We start from the raw sequence: 20,368 nt of genomic DNA, 5'->3' as shown, positions 1-20,368 counted from the left end.
TCCCTCTACTCTTCAGACCTCTCTCCACACTCTCTCGCCACCCTGAACCAATTCCACCTCAGAGTCTCGGGGACAAATTAAACATGATAAGACGTCACCACACAGGCCTGGAGAGCAGGGGGAGAGGATCACACGGAGATGTAGCCTCTGCACCATTTTTGATTTGTATGGAAATTAGAAGTCAAACTACTCGAACAGCCAATAAAGTTGCAGTCTGGGAAATGTAACATTTAGATAAGAGACTATAGCGGCAATTACCACTGATAACATGACCAGAAAAAAGAAAACAAAGCGAGCGGAAAGTAAATAAAACATAAATGCATTTGGATGATGCTGAGACGATAGAGGAAGTCTATAATACTTTTTTTAAACAGTTGTGTTGACTATATTTTAATACATTTAAATACATTCTCTCTCACATCTTTACAGTTTAATTACAATCAAAATGACACTAAACCAAGTTAAAGGTTGTATCAGCGATTTCAGGCCCAAACATAAATGATCACATTCATCTAAGCTTTCCTAACGATCCGCTAGCTGCCCGCCCCATAAGCATGCCGTCAAAAAAATGCGTCTCTGTAGGCAGCCTAGGCTCTGAGATCTGCACGCAAAAACAGTTGGTTTCACCACCACTCAAAATAAATAGTGTTCCAACCAATCACCGACAGGGATCGGTGTTGTGAGGTTTTGCGCTTGTGCGCGGCGGGCTGCCTATGACAGCTGCACGCGAAAACCTCACAACACCGATCCCTGTCGGTGATTGGTTGGAACACTATTTATTTTTGAGTGGTGGTGAAACCAACTGTTTTTGTGTGCAGATCTCAGAGCCTAGGCTGCCTACAGAGACGCGTTTTTTTGACGCCATGCTTATGGGGCGGGCAGCTAGCGGATCGTTAGGAAAGATTAGATGAATGTGATCATTTATGTTTGGGCCTGAAATCGCTGATACAACCTTTAATGTACTGTAATTTCAATCAAACACAGTGGATGATAATAACTTTTTAAAACATGTGTTGTGCTAATCTATATAGACACAACATATTTAAGTATGAAACTACACGCAACCTTGTGATCTACAGAACAAATTGATTTAGAAATATTTGCAGATACAGTATTACTGCATTCAGGATTTCAGGTACTCTGTCATTTGTCAGTTTCTAGCACGAGAAACACTGAGGAAGTAGCTCTATTAACATATGCAGACATGAATATCTCTAAACCTCAGCAGCGATAGAAACACGCCCATCACCACGCCAAGAGCGGGGCGGATCTTTCTGGGGTACACAGAGTTCCCATGCCCATGTTTGGGATGCCTTATTGTGGAAGTAGATTTGATGCAGTTGTGTTCACTTCCTTATTTCAGTCTTGTTTTTACTCCCTCTGTCACTATTTTGAAAAGCTGTTGATTATTCATGTATCTCATACTGACAAGAGAACTATACCTGATCAGGTGATGCAGGGCCTATTCATCTCAGTCTTAGCTCGTCCAATCATGTCACACTACTGTACCGAACATAAGATCATCAGCAAATGCAAAACTAGAATTGTGACACAGCGATTAAGCCTATGAATATGAATGTTCTTTCTTTGAACAAATCAGAATGTCTCAACTAATGTCTACTTTTCTCTTTCCTGGGAAATTAAACCAGAATACTTGTCTTATAGTGAGTACTTGTTAAGATAATACGACTTGTTTAGCTGAAAGATATTCCGCCGGAAAACTTTCATTAATCTCAGGCTTAACAGCTTGAGAAGTAGCATTATATATTTAAAAGCTATTCCATGTATAAAACATAATTATCGGATTTTCATAGCGCTCTTTAGACTTCAAACCAGATTTGGACATCATGTTGCAGTAGCGTACAACAATGTCGTCTTTTAACTTTCTCAGGGGAAATCAAGTTGAGAAAAAGAAACAACTTCCACTGCCTACTCAAAAGTCCATGATATAAGCAGCAAGCAAAACCTTGCACCAAAACATGCCCCCAAATGAGGAGTTATGAGGCAAAGACAAAGTTTTAGAGTTTCTTCGAGACAGGTACCACGGCATGGTGGTATTTTCAAATGGGTTGTAAAGTGCAGTGGTTGCCCAAATTGCTCCCCTCTGAGATGAGATGATTAAAGTCAGTGGGACATCCAAGTATAGCGATAAGAGCCAGGAACAGTGGGGTATCTTTCTCAAAATGCACCGACTTCTGTATCCAGGTCACCCCCTGTGGCCTCTCTAATGCACAATAAACTCATTACAACCCATTAATATTTAACTATCTAATTTTCCTGCATATGTGATTTATTAGAGAATGGCAAAAATGAGCGAGACTGTGGGCCTAGGCTGAGGCTGAGCACAGTGGGCAAACAAAGAAAAATTAGCACGGGCCACATTGGCTTTATTGAGACAAATTGGCTCTGTGCATGAGAGCAATTAGAGAAATCACTTTCTTTTCAAACGCATGCCACCAGAAAGCAACTCTATTTTGGAATTAGCACTGCAGATTTGATAAAGTCCTCTGCTTTCAGTGGAGAAGAATTAAAAGAGAGCAAAAATCTACAGCAGAGCTTCAAGGTCACAAGGGTACACGGGTATCACTTTAAGGCAAGCTGGTTCGTTGCTGGTCCAGACTGAAGAATAACCGTTTCGATAACATTTCAAATAAGCAATACAATCTGACAATGACTGCATCATGAATTTATGATTTCCGATAGTGGTATGTCTCCACTTCCAATACTGTCATATACACAAGCTGAGAAAAAAGCTGTGATTTTATAAAAGTGCAGGTGCCAAAACCAGTAGAGATCTGATGATAGAAAGAGCATGCCATCAAACATGTGTGTTGAGAGAAATAGTGTGTGCACTTGAGTTTTTAGTACAAGACTGGGTAGCCTTGGGTCCAGATGGATATGTTGACGTCTGAGGATGAGTGATTTTCTGGAGTTATGAAAGAGAAAGAGAGAGAGGAGGGAGAGGGCCAGAGTCATGTGGACAGAGCTGCACTGGCAGATGCTTCCATTCGCAATAAACAGCATCAGCAATAAACAGCTCTGTCCTTAGGGGAGACAAGTGGAATGATCTAACCCTGTTCAAAGCGCTTTAGCATGCTGCTTATCAAAAGCCTCCTTTATTATTTTACTGTGGCATTAAGACCAAGCTGTTAATATGAGCCAGGCTGGAGAACAATTCCATTGCGTCCCACATTCATCTGCCGCAGGGCATAACAGGATTGGCTGGTATGGAAATAAACATAATTTTAATCAGGTGGTGGTCCTATGTTGCAAAGCCCAGTATGGAAACCTCAAGGAGCTTCCTTTGATACTGGGATCTGTTGTGTTACATACAATACATTAGTGTCTGTTCATGGTAATGCCTATATGTCCTTTTTCAAAGACATAACACTGCTGTCATAACAGATTACAGGCTTGGAACTGACAACAAGGCAATAAAAAAATATATAAAAAAAACTCTTAGGGGGTCTTGCTTCTGTTTTATATCTAACAGTCTGTGTAAGGATTTGAGCAAGCGTTTATGATATGCAGGAAAATAAAAACCCTGGCGTAAGAGCTCTTGGTATAGAAACAAAGTAGTGGGCAGCATATCTGAGGCCTTTGCTCACAAACTGGTTAGGTCTGATTCCATCATAAAGTGTCAAGGTCATTTCAGATATCAGATTATAGGGATGCACCGATACCACTTTTTCCAGAATGAGTCCGATACCGATACTTTCATTTTTGGTACTTGCCGATACCGTGTACTGATACCGGCACCTGTATTTTCACTGCATTTGTAATTTTTAAATGAATTGGGTAGAGAAACCAAAATAATATAAATCATATTAGTCGGCACACAGTTTGTGTTAATTTGTCCGTACAAGTGCAAGACATGAAAGATATTAAATTCAGTATTCGCACGCTGTCTGAGACACGGGGTTTCGGGCCACACGCTTCTGATGTTTACTTTCATGAAACTTCTTGACTTGCAAACGTCCTGTAATAATAGGGAACCCTTCGTTATACATAATACAGATAACAGTTCATGTTTTAATTACATATACGATTTAGTTTTAATCCAAATGACGTGTACTGAGTGAACGATCAGCAATCAAGAGCATGCAACAGGAGTCTCTCTCTCTCTCTCTTTCTCTCTCTCTCTCACTCGTCAGTTAAAGTTAATAATAAGCTACATGCCTCGTTTTACTTTCTTTGCCATTGACATCCGACTGAACTACAAACTCTCCACTGATGTCTATGAAGAAGGGATGCGCTCGACCAGCTCGCACGTCTGTGCCGCTGCACACTTAAACCACTGCATGTTTTTCGCTTATCAACTTGCACACCACAGCTATATAGGCGTTTCTATATTTAATTTAATATTCAAATAATTAGATACAATTACTTCATGGACAGCCTTCTTTTGTATCCCCATTATACTCTCTGTTGTCAACAGAGTTGTTGTTTTTAGTAGTTGCTGTTGTTTTCTTTGTCTGGACACAAGCACTGCCTGGTATCGGTTGTTGGTATCGGAGCATTTTTTTGAGTATGAGTACAAGTATACAAACGCAGTATCGGTGCATCCCTATCAGATTTAACCCTCCATAACACAAGGATTAAGCCTTGGCGGGGGCACACAATGTCAGGGAGAAGGGAGGAGTGGAGTCAGTTGTTCAGAGAGAATTTGATGACATTTTGGCTGATGAAGGGGGACCATGCAGGCTCCTTGTGGGGGAGCTGAGGTCCTGAGTCACAGCCATGTTTTTAAAAGGGAAATCTGACATTGATGCCTTAGCTGGCAGACAATCTAAAAAAACAGAAAAGTGAACGTTCATATAAGCACTGAACATGAATAGGTGGTGGGGAAAAAAAATATCACAATTCTTCTATACATAAAATCAACACATAGAGAATGTGCATTCTGCTTCATTTGACACTGTGACATCTGCTCAATATTAAATAAAATTTGCAGAATGGAAGAAAAAAAAAAAACAGAAAAAAATTATTTATGGCAATATAGGGCTGTCAATTTAATATTTTAATGTGATTTGTTTCTATGTGATTGAAAATAAAATAATAATATAACACTAAATAATAATTTTCAATAAAAAAATCAAATTTAATTAAATTATCCAAATGTATTACAATGAAAAAAATAAGAACAATTAGGCCTAGTCATGGCCCGATAACTCTTACTTATACCAAGAAATGTATAAGAAATGCCACAATTCACAATGTATCCTTTAAATACCACTCTTACGCTTTTGTAAGTCTTCGGTAAGTGCAACTCCTTTTAATTCGACAGGCAATGCACCTCGACAAAGCCACACTGAAAAACAGTGTGACATATTGCAATGGCCTAAGATTTTACATAGACCAACAAATTAAACAACAGCATAGACAAAATTCGAAAATGCAACCTGTGTGAACAGTCCCTTATTCTCTAAAAAAAGATTGACAAACTCGATTGCACAATGGATAAAAAACAAACAATATTTTGACTTCTAAAGCCACTTTTAACTGCCTATCCAACGCTTTTTACATCTGTCACAATTTTGTGATGTGTTCAATTATTTTACTTGGGTTTTTAGTACTTATATATGCAAATAACTGCAATTATTTTTGATTTTGAACAAATGTGATAATTTAGCATATAATGCAATTAACTCGATTAAAATGTTTAGTTGTTTGACAGCTGTCATTATTTCATTTTCTGCTGTATTGTCATGCAGGGCACTGCTTTAAAATTAACTACTGATCATGTGAGAGATATATGGAACTCCACAACTTGACCCCAAATTGCTTTTCATTGCTTTTTCTCTATCTTTCTTTCTCATCATAGGCTCACTGGTCATTAAGAGACAAAAATGATGGTAGCTCTCCTTTTAGAGGTCAAGTGCTGCCCTGGGCTCCTCCTTCTCCATGAATTACTTCAGCATTGACACCAATTATTAAAATACATCTTCATTAGATCTCGCTTCAGAGCTCCATCTGTGGAGCAGCCAGGAGCGTTCTTCACCATCCTATCACACCTAATTTACCCAGATCAGATCAAACTCATCTATTGCCTGAGCCACTCAAAGCACAGACAAGAGTGGGGCTGAGCAGTGCCTCCCCAAAAAAACTCATTCATTTCAGGTTTCTGTTGATAGTAACTGTTCTATGTATGTGACAGAAAAAAAAGCTACCATATGACTTCATTCAACATCAATTTGCACTTCAAACCGATGCAAAAAAAACACAGCTTTCCTCACCAAGCAGGAAAAAGGAGGAGTATGTGCTTTCAGAGAGAATATCAGTGAAGTGTTCAGGTGCTGCTGTGAGTTCAAATTTCAGTAAGAATTCATATGATGCACCATTTAAAGAGGACGGTGGTGCTAATGTGGTTTATATTTCAAAAGCAACAAGCAATGCATGTCATCACCGTGCCTGAAAGTCAGACTTCTATTTTCTTGAGAGGATATGTCAGTGGTGAAGAAAACCTATTAGGGCAAGAGGAGGAGCAAGTTTTGCCAGCATCCATCTTATTTCAGCGGCACATAAAAGCGGAGGCGTTGAATTGCTTTTCAAATGCACTAGGCCATGCCACACACTCAATCCACCAGTGTATCTGATTTGATCCCCCAAGCAGAAACACAAGCAGAACCATTGATTGATACCACCAAGCGAAGGGTGTCTGGGGGAAATAGGGAATAAGAGTGCCAGATAGAGGGGGTGGAAAGGCCAAGCAACTGTGGCAACAAGGAAAACAACATTACAATAAAACCGGAATCTGGCAAAGAAGAGGATTTAAACGAGGTCTAAACTGCATTTCTGAAAAGGCTCAGGTTGTTTCTGAAGCATATTGAACAAGTGGCGACTGTGGACAGTCATGCTAATCTACGAGACTATAATTTGGGATGAAAGGGCACAGAACACTTGAGTTTAAAAAAAAAAGATCAAGCCCTGAGCATGTTTGCAGAGGATAGACCATTGATTAAACAAGTAGTGAGTATTTTCTTTGTATCAATCATTCTCAAACTGTGGTTAAACAGTGGTAAGCCAAACTGCCCCCAGATGGCATGAAGCATAACTCTGGAAATGTAAATAATTAATAATACATTTTATTCAAATTGTGCTATTCAAATTATTTTTTTCCCCATGTTTTGGGTCTATAAGAATCAGACATATTCCAGATTTTAACTAGGCAACACAAATAGGTAATATTCTCTTTAAGTTGCATGTTAGTGTTCTTAAATTTTAGTCCACGCTCAAAAAAAGAAAGAACCAAAAGAGTTTGCATTAGCATTTAGATGTTTGATTTCAAAATGTCATCAATAATTTAACCAGTTCCATGTACACTTTCTACACTGATGAGAGAAATTCAGAAAAACTACATAGCCTCCAAAACTTCCAAAAAATTGTGTTTGAAATAGATTGAAACATTTGAAATAGGTTGCAAAATAATGTGTTAAGCGGGGGGAAAACAGAGGCTTGTTTTGTATACTTTACAGAGGGAAAGTCTCTACACTTTACCTGGCAGTCTCCAGACAGATGTTTTAGCTATAAGCAAGTCATCTAGAATGCTTTCCCTAGCACTGTTAGTCTGCAGACCACACTCACCAATACATAAATAAAGCGGTAGTTGCGCAGACAATTGAAGCAAATCTTGACCAATGACTGCCCTGCCAGCTCTGCTATGAAGATTTATAGTGTGCGGCCAAACCAAGCATCTGTGAGGCCTTATAAAGTAATTCATCCCTGGAGACTGCCAGCTGCACAAAGTCTCAAAAAATGCTGGAGACAGGGTAGGGACACCACCTACCACCCCCTCCAACTGGTGGCGTGAAAGTATATTTTAGAGATTGGCAGTACACTGAGACTCACTCATCAGATGGCAGACAGTTCAAAGTCAGTAGGATTACCAGTGGTATAATATCATCCTCTTTTGCCTTTCAGTCTTTTTTTTTAGCAGTGAGGTTTACCATTGGTTAATAATCGTTCCTTTTTACATATAAATAATACATTTGTAGTCTATATAAAGCGGAACTGCAATGCTTGGGTCTGAATTCCTCATTATTATAGCTCCACAGGCCCCTTTTCTACCCCTTTTCTGATGTGCGTCTGAGAGCAACTCGTTTTGGTGCGGTCTCTTTAAATACAATTGAGACACTTCATACCCCGCCCCCTCTCCAGGATGCAGAGGTGACACTCGGTTCAACTCCACCCCGTTCGGCCATTTTTGTAGTTTGATAGCAGAGATACAATTATCTAGCGGCACAGAAACTTTTTATTCACACGTTATTAACAAAATGTCAACAACGGAAGACTTGTCCAGCCAGCCTTACATGTTCGAGCCAGAGTCGGAGCCGGAGCGAGATGAAAATGAAGACGACGAACCTGCAGAACAACGTCTTCATATGGATGTATCGGAATGGTGTGTTACTGTATTTACACATGAAACTTTGGTCTTCCGAGCTTTTACCACCGTGTCGATTTGTTTTGATTAATATGTGCGAGGGAGAGAGAGCAAGACAGCGTCTAGTTTGGAGACGGTGTCTTGTTTACACTTTCGCCTGGCTCCGAAGAGAGAGAGAGTGCGTGCGCGCGACCGGGTCTCTCTCTCTCTGCTCGTTCTTTCAGTTAAACATGTGCCCTGTCACAAGCGCGGCAGTTCATCTACATTAGACGGTGTAATGAAGCGTGTGGGTTACTACATCCAACAACCGAACATTTTAACTTACCCTCTCGTAACTTCTGCATCTTTTAGCTTGGACTACAAAATTGCAGCGAGAAATAAAAATGGCGGATTCCTCGAAGTGTTGGGCTGGAAGTCAATGTCCTTATTTGGCAGTTCCGCTGCAAATACTGTGACGTGATAGTTCACAAAACGTCATAGATAACAGAAAAATCGGAACAGGTTGAAAAATAAGGCCAAAACAGAATATAAAGATATCAACGAAGCACCTGAAGAGAATAATTTCAACTTTTCTGTACTTCTAAACACTCCAAATATACAACAAAATGCATTTAAGGGTTAAAAAAGTGGATTTAGCATGATATGTCCCCTTTAATTAAAAGTGGTATGAGGAAGTAAGGTTCTACTCGTTGTGTGAAAGTTTCCAGAATGGGTCCAAATTGCATCTTACACACTTCAAAGCTGGATTTTCAGAGTTCTAGCTTCATCTTAAAAGTGCAGCTACAACTATCAAACACAGAAAAGCATATTTAATTCATGAAGACGTGCAGTTAGGGTTCAGAAACAGACCTGGGGAGAGACAAGTCAGTGGGTACGCTCCAGGCGTAATTGATAGGAACTGAGCCAAAGATGGGTCCCAGAGGAACTCCTCAACTCTTACTTATAAAACCTACACCTTTTAGGAAAACTAGTTTAGAAAAACTAAAGAAACAATACAAAGTGTAGAAGAATGAAACCTAAACACAATTATATCTAAAAAAAGGTATTCGGCTTCACAGGAACAGATTGTGTTTTTGTCACTATCTCAGAAGAGAAAGCACAAACCCCAGTAGCAACCAGCAACGGTTATATTCAAGAGTCATATAGGCATTTCTGCACACCTTAAACCACCACATTATGCTTAAAGTGTTGCTGGATGGAGTTTAACAGACTGATATAATGTCAATACTGAAGAATAAGAGGAGTTATTGTTATCTGGAGCTGTGCCAGTGGGTTAACGCTAGCAAACTCCACACACTGTGGCCAATCTGCTCTCAGATCAGTTCACTTCAATGACTGATCATCTGACCACCGCTGCACACATGAGCAGACTCTTCAATTGTGCTCAATGTCTGACAGGCCCTCTGCAATGCCCCTTTATGAAACAGGCATTAAAATCTACTGAGGCCATTCACTGTCAAAGGTTCAACTTGCTGGCTTGCCGAAGGAAACATCCACTTTATCCTTCTACAGCAGTGTGAATAAACGGGGGAAGCAAACAAAGAAACAAACTGCCCAAAACAAAAGTACAACTCTCTGTACTGTAACTTTCTTTCTGCGTTCTTTCTTCTTCACTGTCTCTCGGGGGGCTTCCAGTGAAGCGGAAAGGCAGCCAAGCTAACCAAGCATGTCTGTCCTCTGCTCCTATCGAAACCCACAGCCGCTTAGAGTACGGATCCCGTGAAGGAAGAGGGATGCTTTGTAAACTGACTGTGCTGACATGTACTGTAAAGTACACTTCCAACTCTGCAGCTCTGCTAATTGGCACATAGCTAAACACTTCCTTAATCTGATTGTAGACACCCCCGCCCACCCCCCAAAAAAGGGAAGTTATGGAGAAACCAAAACAGCTTTATAAAGATAATTAAGATTTCACAGAGATGACTGGTTTCCCGAAAGTTTGAAAGGAATAAAAGCAGCCATCAGAGTAACAGAAACGACTATGTGTTCCTATGTGATTAGGAGGAGAGGCAAAGCAGGTTGTCCTTACCTCTAGATTTAGAAGAGAAGGACATTGAAAGCTGGCCCAACATGTCCGCACTCTCAAACCGCTCCTCTTTGACTTTGAGCCAAAAGCAATTTTCCGCCATCTCCTGAGGCACTATCTGCAAGCACAGAAAAACTCCATCAAACACCAGCAGGAATACAGCAAGCGAGCACCAATGCACACATAAGCACACACATACAGCAGCATGAATATACACCACTGAATATGATCAAACATTTTGAACTCTATTTGCAGTTTACAGTGTATGTTTGTGTATATGTTTGTCATGATAGACAACATCAATTAGTCAGTCATCAATTATAGTGCATACACGTGTGATACAACTGATCAGTCAACCAGTCATTCAGACAACTCACCAACTAGACTGTGAAAATATGTTGTTCTTATTGTAGAAAATATGTGCCCATTCCTTGTGTGTGTGTCTGTTTATGTGTGGGATTGAAATAAGGATCAAAGTGATGTAAACTAGCAGAGAGAGGTGGCAGTTTAAACTACGTACTTTCTCCTTTACGGTTTACATATAGTAACCTCCTCCCCCTCATCATCTCTGGCTAATTCTCTCCGCTTCATTAAGACACTAGCAAAGGAGAATTCAACTGTGCTACTCGTCATGTCAAAGCCAACATGTGTGTACGCAATAAATTAGGTGTTGGCAGAATTTAAAGCCTAAGACTTTAAAGCTACTGTATTTTGCTGAAGGAAAATTGAAAGAGCCCTCCATACATATAAAACAGCCTCCAGTTTAGTGCACTGACATCTTTAGTAAAGGGTCTCCAAAGCTCAGCAGCACCAGGACAGCAGAAAGATGTATGTAGAGTAAAACTACATATTTTTAAGATGGATATTGTTGCTTTTAAAAAACAGCTGAAATACAGAATGATAAAATGATAGGATGAACGATGGATGGATGGATGGATGGATGGAGTCTGCATATGGGTGGATTGATGGATAGATGAAATCTGCATATGGAATAGATCGATTTTATCACCTGTCATCCTCTTACCGTCAATATCAAACCTCAATGTCTATCACCATAAGGTGTTTCAATCAGAAACTTTCATGCTAAGATTTTTTTTTTCATTTGTTCTTTTGCTCTGCAATCAACACATCACACATCAAACCCGAAAGAAAAGGAAATGAGAGGTTACGTTTGGCATGAAATGACACCTTTGCAAAGACATTTCTTTCTTAATCGCAGCACACATTGTCGTTGTTACCTGTATAATTGCACCCCAACAACTAGAAAAATATACCCAACAGCATATACATACATACTACTATTTCCAAGAATTCTGTGGGATATAATTAGAATATGGAAACAATAGCCAGAGGAACTGTCAGAATCACAAGGAGTTACTAGATTTATGGATAAACACAATTTGTATCCTCTTTTCATTATAAACGAGAGCTGTTCATTTCCTCAACTGCAATTTAAGCTTTAAAGAAAATGATATAGTTCAGTTTGTGTCACGTCACAGAAGAGAACCGGAGCAGAACACAGGAAGTGTTCCATATGCCTCTCAATTACACACTCAGCTTATTCTTGTATTTTTATAAATAAATCTGTAAATTAATTGTGAAACTATTTGCTTTGTGCAACATCGCCACCCCCTCTAAATTCAGCTGTTATCTGTCTGCAACACAGAAATGTAAGTGTGTCTGAAGTCAGAATTTAAAAAAAAAAAGGTCTTAGCTAGCAAAAAATTGGAGTAAGTCTGTTTAGCAGGTCAAGTTAATCAGTTTACAAAATAAAATGTGCCCCAATCTTAAATTAAATCTAATTATTTTAGAGATATATTTCTTTATGACATTTGCTAATTTTATAGAGTTGTGCAAATGCATGTCTAACAATGTGAAACATTCTGAATCTCCAGATGGTAAAGGTACTCATTCAACAGGTATCAGATCGCATTTACAATCTCACTAAATCCAAGTGGAATAGTGGAGATACAGAGAGACTGACAGAGTGAGAAATGAGCAGTCTCATTAGTGTGCTACCTTCATAAGGGCACTTGTGAAAAAAAAAAAAAAAAAAAAAACATGACTCTTCCAAACATAGTAATTAACACAGGGCTCAGCAAGGGTGACCTTGTTCATGCTCAAGCAGCAGAGAGAAATACTGTAGCTTCCTCTCGCCTTGGGCGGCTACACCCATCTCTGGGCAGAAAGCGAGCAGCTCCAAATGGTCTTAGCCGCAGATGCAAGCAATCATTTACTTTTCCATAAAGGAGTGCGGCTCCCCTGTGTGGGTGTTCTAACGGTTAGAGAAATTACATTACAGCACCTCCAGGCAGCAATCTCCAATGTGGCTATTTGGAAGTCCGTTACATGCTTTAGGGAAAAATCGTGAGGAGTGCAGAGGCTGGAGTGTTTCCCGACTTTACTGCTGCCGGCTGCTTTTACTGACTGGCTGTTATCTTCCTCTGTTGTGAGAAATGGAGGGGTCTCCGGTGGGTGATTTAAAATAGCAAGATACAAACTGATTAGCATTCTCATTTTCATCCTCTCACTCTCTCCATTACCAATCACCGACACATCAGCATAATGCCACCTGAGAGATCTCAGCGTTACCATGCATGGTAACATCACTTTGACAGGTCAATAAACGATAGGCAAATACTTAAATCTCTAATATTTTACTATATTAATGAATCAGTGTTTTTAGCTCCAGTATTACAAAATGTGAAGCACTGCGCTGATGCCAAACTCATTTATTCATTTGTTAATAATAATATTTTTTTGCAAATAAAAATTAGCAAATAATAAAATGAAATAAAACAAAATGAAAATAATCAAATGTGCTAATAAAATGACTAATTCATGTGTAACGTATTTAATTTACTAATTATATATGTGCACACTCACTACCATTTAAAAGTTTGGGGTCAGTAAGTTTTCTTTTGTGTTTGTTTGTTTATAAATGCATATTTTTATACAGCAAAAATACAATCGTTTGATCAAAAGTGACAGTAAAAATGTTTTGATTTAATAAAAAATAAATTCAAATGCAAATAAATAATATTCTATTCGTTCTATTCTTGGGGGAAGGGGACATTGCAGTTTCTACAAAAAAACATAAGCAGCACAAACTTTTACAACTGTGATAATAATGAAATGTTTTTAGAGCACCAAATCAGCATATTAGAATGATTTCACAAGGATTTACTTTGCCATCACGGGAAAAAATTACATTTTAAAATAAATTAAAATAGAAAACAGCTATTTTAAGACTGTAATAATATTTCACAATATTACTGTTTTATTGTATTTTTTGATCAAACAAATGCAAGTATTTTATTCAATACAGAATATATACAATATAAAACTCGCTGTAATTTGCTCATACTGCAAACCACACAAAGTCAAACTCATTAATATAAAATAATTATCACAAAAATAAGGAGTGTTGGCCTTGGGGCTAAATGGATCCTGCTTTGTAGCTCTTGAGCTTTTCAGAGATGAGTAGCCCTGATTTATATTATGTACTGAATGCATGATTGCTAATTGAGTTTCTTACTGTGAGTTCTTTATTTTTATTTTTATTTTTTTATAGGACTCTGCTTCTTGTGGAGGCTTCTATCCTCTCAGCACTGATGCATAAAAGAGTTAAAGACAAGGTCGAGCATAAGCATGAAAAAGTACCATAACAAATTATCATTTTTCAGACTGTTAAAGTTCCCAAGGCGATGGGTAAATTAATGATTGAGAGTTAAAAGTAAAAAGACGACATGAAGTGGTTGACCCATAGAAATCGCATTTAAAGCAATGGAGGATTACTCAATATTGTTTTATGTATTTTTGTTTTGTTTTGTTTTAACTCAAAAGTGTATTCAATTACTGCCAGAATATGCATGCAAGGAAACTTGAGCTAATAAAATAGTTTACGGCCGGATATCTTGAAAGGGAGGCAGAGTGAGCCATGGGACAATTACTTGTCCCATGGCTCAACGCTTTTTTTAATAAGCTGCATGTACTCGTAGGCTTTGGACCATCAACTCCCACTGAAAAAGTCAAACTCTCTTTTACATCATTTCTTCTCATTTTCCTCTTACACGCTGAGAAGGCTAAATTACACCCACTATTTGCAATTTATTGCTGACCTTGGAGTGTGTTTTTCGGTTCTCAAAACTCATGTTTTTTTTAAACCGCTCAAGGTTCAATAGTGTCTTTGTCTTTCTTACCTTGGACCAGTTAACCCTCTTCATGACGCTCTCAGGTTTGTAGATCTTCTTGGGCAACAGCCCGTAAGGCAGCTGGACAACGAGCGGAGGAGGAGCCAAAGGCATACCCGGAGGTGGGGGCGGGCCTCCTCCAGGAGGTGGAGGCGGAGGTGGAGGTCCGAAGCCGGGTGGAGGTGGAGGAGGAGGAGGTCCCAGAGATGCAGGTAGAGGAGGTGGTGGAGGAGGTGGTATACCACCACATGGGGGCGGTGGAGGGGGCGGAGGAGGAGGAGGTGGTGCAATGCCCCCTGCTGGAGGTGGTGGAGGAATGGCACCGGCTGCTCCAGCTCCTGTTGCAACCTGCAAAGGGATTACAAAGAGTGAGAGACAAGAAAAGGGCATCTGAGACCTCTGTGAGCCAAACATACACCTCAACCACTCCCGTTCAGCCTCTATTCCCAAAGGCCCAAGCTTTTATCACCATTACATGTTTTATCCCATCAGAACTAGCGAGTGAGACAAGGGCAAAGGAGAGTGGAGGATAAAAGACAGTGTTTACAGAAGCAGACTTTTAAATTTTAGGAGAGTGCATTACAACAAGTCTTAAAATCACAAAGACAGAGAGAGAGAGAGAGAGAGAGAGAGAGAAGGGGTGGGGGGGGGGGGGGGTGGGAGGGACTTCTCACATGCATTAAATAAGAGTTGATAAAAGCAGATGGATGATTTGGGGCTGCCGTGGCCTTCCCTCCGGGCACCTGTTCCCTCAGCAGCACTGAGCATCTGCCCATCTAGCGCACAGAGCCCCGCCTCCTGAGAGCCAAGCAGGGGCCAGCGCTCAGAGGAGCGTGAGCCCACCGTCTGATTCTCTTGCTGGGGAAACTGGGACACAGCAATTCCTGAGGGGCAGGCAGTCACATTGAATATGTAAATAAATAAATGGCAGGTCGGTCGATGTGACCGATAGATTCTTCTGGAATGTACACACCTGTCAAGTGACTGGGATCTCAGAGGAGCAATTTGACAAGTGTTGAACAAGCGGTGAAGTGTCTAAGTGTGTATGTGATGGTAGGATTTTCTGGTGGACACTGGAGTGTTGTTTCATCCATGGTCCAAAGTGAACAGTGAACACTAAGCCAAACTTGAGTAGAAATGGGATTTGGTGAGCAATTAAAATTACTTGTCTGATGTGAGATTCAAATAAAGTAAAAAAAACAAAACAAAATCACATACAAACTATCTACTAAAGAAAACATGTCACAACTTAATGTTTTAGCATACAAACATCTACTAAATTATTGATTTATCATGGAAAGACTATCTAGGATATTTTTATCTAGAACTCCATGTGAATGCATAAATGACTGCACAGGTTAATTGTGGACCCTACTGTAGCAAATGTTCAATGTAAATAGAAAAAAAGAAAGAAAAAAAAACATTGAGCTAAAGAAGGTGAGTTAAAGCTTAACTCTGTGTAAAATCAGGTATTATACAGCAGCATAATATAACCAACTTCTATGGGTCTTGTAAGATTCCTGTAAGCTTGACTGACTTCCACACACACACATAATTTAAAAGCCATTTTAGATTCAGATTAGCAGTACAAAATGAAAAACCGCCTGACACTGAGGGCATAACTCAAAAAGAAACAAACATGGTGAAGTTTATTATGATCATCTGTTATTGTTTTTAAGAGATAATGACATAAGCATTCATTCGTTCCGTATGGAACATACTTAACTGTGATTACACTGAATGACAAGATGACAGTATCGATATTTGTTTGTGGATGAAATATGGAAAGCACTTTGTGTAGACTGATTCATCTCGTTTAATCATAAAGCATAACAGATGAGAGTAAACCATTAGACTTGATTAACATGTAAATTGCCTCTGTAATTTGCTAATAGATTGAGCGTATGAATGGGATGCAGCCACCTGAACCTTTAGCAGTAATGAGAAGAGTAATCGGGCTTGAACACTCATGCAACTGGTGGCGGCAGCCAGTCGACCTCTCTGCTCCACCCTCTAGATCCTTAACCTTGAGCCACAATCCATAGAGTTTTCAACCAAATGTGCATTTCTTTTTCTGTATTGGTCTTTTTTTTTTTTTCTCTCTCTCCTGGTAAGATAACTGAAGTTTACGAGATGGTCTCCAGGAAGAGAAGCCATTATGGAGGAGTCAGTCACTCAATTCATCCAGTAACTGATAAGACTAAGGGCAGTAAATGTCTTGACAAATCAGCCCTGCTCTGCTCGCAACAGAATAAACAGGTATTTTGAACCACTGATAAAAGGTGGGCCAGTCTCTTTAGCAACAAATGATGTGCAAATGCTTCAATTAGAAGTCCCAATAGCCCAGATATGACTTGACCTTTGGATGATTACAAACCAATTTTTTCGCTCTCTTTTTTTTCCTCATCCTTCTCAAAACTTACTTTGTGCCTCATTCTAATCACTGCTTAGTGAAAAAGTTTCTCATTTTCTAAAGCAATTCTCCTCTCTGCACTCCAGCCTCAGTTCAGTTGATTAGGAGTATGATATGCGTCGAGTCACATTTTTATATGCATTACCGAGTGTTTGATTACACAATGCAGGCAGTGGATTGTTTATTAGAAGGGAAATTAAAAAGGTGTAGAAGCATCATGCAGGAAACTGAGGTCCCTTGACGAGTACCCTGTCCCATGATTATGCGTCTGTCAATCTCTGGCCTGTTGTGACCCATTTTCTCTCTCAAGTTTAATACAAGAAAATGGCAAGCAAATTAGCTGCTAAATTAGACCACCGTCATTTCCGCATCACTTTGGCCCTCTGTGGCAGCTTGTGGTGCGATGCAGACCCTCCAGCCACAGTTCTGGAATGCTAATCAGCCTCTGGCACACAATTTTCTCAAGACATTCAATGCCTCATTCAATTTTACAACAAAAACATTTTATACAGGAATTTTTTTTCATTTAAAGCTCATTTCCCCCTATGGCTTCCTTTCGCTTTTTGTCTTGTTTTAAAAAAGCAATTTACTTCCAAAAAGTCTGGATTGTTAAAGGTCTAAGCTGGCCACTGACCTGGACTTGCTCGCCGTCTCTCATACGTTTAGTTGCACTAATTAGCAGTCGGTGTGTCTGAAACTATGTGTTCTATATGGACAGGAGAATATCAAGAGGACAAGCATCCATTTACACTCTCAACGGGTGGGAGGGCACTCTTGGTAGAAACAGTCACAGTTTGGGTAATTAACTAGGACTAACACACAATTAAGCCATCCCAATCTCATCTCTGATGAGCAAGAGGAAAATTAAATTAGATTTGGTAACTACTGAGGGTTACAATGCACTTGTTAAATGGAAGGATGGGTTTCATTTTTCCCTTTAAGCTTGAACTGGTTCTGGTAGCCTGTTCCATCATGTTCCTGTAGCTTAAGTGGAAGAGAACGGTGCTAGCAACCCCAAAGTAAGTGTTTGATTCCCAGGGAACAAACAAACTGCTTGCTTCATATACTTTCTAGTGTCTGTGGTAATATTCTAGTTCACAGTATAGAGATTATATTTGGCAGGATCCACCATCACAAGCTGTTTATATGCTGGATATGTTGAAAGGATTATGCCCTAATTGTGTAGCATGCATTTGTAATGGATGATTGAACAGCATCTGTTGAGAGTCTTGAGACAATACAGAAAATCAAGGCTCTGCCTGATCACTGAGGGGTAACAGCTTTGATCAACCTGTTAGAAGGTAAAAAAAAATGCAGCTTTTCAAAGATGCAGGCAGGTGGCTGCTTTGAGCATGCTGGGAAGGGAAGGGGAGGTTGGGAGAACACCCACCTTGCTGTTTCTTTCACTGATGCTTTTCTCTGCCTCTCTTAGCTTGTCTCTCTCACTAGTCAACTGGACAGGTGAGGGACAGACAGACACATACACAGACAGACAGATAGAGCAACAGTAAGGCAAAGACCATAGCTGGAAAAGGAGAATGGTAAAGAAAAAGTCAACTGCCAACTTTGCTGAAGGTCACATGGCAATAACACTTGATGACAACAAGAAATTGGATGCAAGCAGCCTACTTGAACATTATCAAAACACAGTGTTTGCCTACTAATAAAGTAATACAGTGTTTCATTAGTGGTTGCTGTGAGATTCTCACTCCAGAAAAGTTTTTGAAAAGAGTGAATTCACAAATTAAGAACATCATTAACCATCATTAATTCTAGTTCCAGACAAATCAGAGCAAAACAGTGCCCACCCACTTTTTTAGCTTTATTGGATGATTTAAGAAAAAAAGTATTTGTTAAAAAGTTAAAAGCCATGACCAACCCACCTGCTATGTACAAATCAAACTTGATTTGCAATCAAAAAAGTATTTAAAAATTGGATAAAAAGACAAAGGTACAAGATTTATGTACAATCCCATGAAGGGATTTTTTTTTTTTTTTTTTTTTTTTACTTCTGGAACCTGTCACTTTCTTGGCTCCAGTAATTTCCATGATGCTTTTGTTTCAATAATGTCCATTTCTAAGGAAAGTTCAAGGAGCAACAGACGGCAATGCAGTAAATTGGTTGTTGTGCAATCAATGCAGCTTTGCATCTTTTAGAGTTGCTTCTGGAATCCTGTTCTTTCAAGTCTTTCCCATTACTTTACTGCCAATGAATTTTGCGCAAACACTTAGAATCAGCAATGCTTCGCTCCCAACTTTGAACTCGCTATGAGGATGACAAAAAGAAAAAGGGAAAAATAAGATCTTGACAGCCTCTTTTCATTCAGAGGAAGCATACTCCACTGCCTATGAAATACACTTATATGGTGCAATTACCCCATATTGCATGTAGGACGGAATCAAATATTAAAGACATGTAATGGAAAAGAAGATGGATACTTCCATGGTGAAGACTGCTGAAAAACAACAACCTTTGATCATATTTGAAATGCTGTCCTTGCTTGTAGTGTTAAGTAAGCTTTGTTTTTTTTTATAACCCTCTACAACGCGAGTAAATCACTCACATATGCGAACAAATTACAAGAGAGGCAACAAAAAAAGGCTTTAATTACCCAATGGCTAGTAAATTGTATGATTACAGTCGCCTATAATTGAGTTAGAGGCAAAACCTCTAAGGTTTGTTGAGAGAACGAGAGATCACATGCAGGGCTCGTTGACAGAACTTTAGGACCAGTGCTGCGTCATCATGAAAGTTTATCATTTGTACGCCTTTTTAAGTCTTGCCTATTTAAACATTCAAGAGCAAGAAGAAGCAAGAAATTACTTCTGTGCGCTGTGCGCAAACTGCACATCCGATGCACGTGCCCAGAAAACCATGTCTGACAGCACGTAAATAACTGAATTGAGCTCACTTTCACGTCTTGCCGATTATCCGAGTAAACATAGTTGGTTATGCCTTAAATGAACGTAAACAGTCAAGAGAGAAAACACGTGTAACAGTATCAGTATTTTGGATCCATGCATTATATTTTAAAGTGATAGCAGCCTAGTATTCCTCAATAAAACAACAGACTTGTCAAAATGCTTTTGACTGAATACATTGTGTAATTTTAATAAGGATCCATTCATATTTAATTTATACAGTGAAGACTATGCAGTGTTATTTTACATTTGATTACTTAATTCAATTTCTGCAACTAATCTGGATCTAACAACTGTTAGATCTACCTGAAAACCTGAAAGCATTTATTTAATTTGCATCTTTGTTATATTGTTTATTTGCACTATTGCTTGTTGTTTGATTTTTTTGATTTTTTATTATTACTTGACTTTAATAGTGTTTGACATTTATATTT

General features: G+C 39.2%; 1 protein-coding gene across 8 annotated transcripts in view; it reads right to left on the bottom strand.

The window, feature by feature from the left end:
• The window catches only part of diaph2 (diaphanous-related formin 2), a 441,959-nt gene that overhangs the window by 259,075 nt on the left and 162,516 nt on the right, over positions 1-20,368 (bottom strand). For 5 of the 8 annotated variants that reach the window (XM_079893459.1, XM_079893458.1, XM_079893461.1 and 2 more), the window contains 3 exons: positions 18,403-18,465; positions 14,609-14,947; positions 10,410-10,524 (listed from right to left, as the gene is read on the bottom strand). In XM_079893459.1, coding sequence (XP_079749585.1) covers positions 10,410-10,524; positions 14,609-14,947; positions 18,403-18,465 — 517 coding nt within the window. The remainder of the gene's footprint in view (positions 1-10,409; positions 10,525-14,608; positions 14,948-18,402; positions 18,466-20,368) is intronic. The other 3 variants (XM_079893463.1, XM_079893462.1, XM_079893464.1) reach the window with 1 other exon arrangement.

Source organism: Squalius cephalus (genome assembly GCF_949319135.1).
Source record: "Squalius cephalus genome assembly, chromosome: 14".
Classification (NCBI taxonomy): domain Eukaryota; kingdom Metazoa; phylum Chordata; class Actinopteri; order Cypriniformes; family Leuciscidae; genus Squalius; species Squalius cephalus.
The sequence above is the reverse complement of the archived record's forward strand: the minus strand, read 5'-3'. Positions and strand labels throughout refer to the sequence as shown.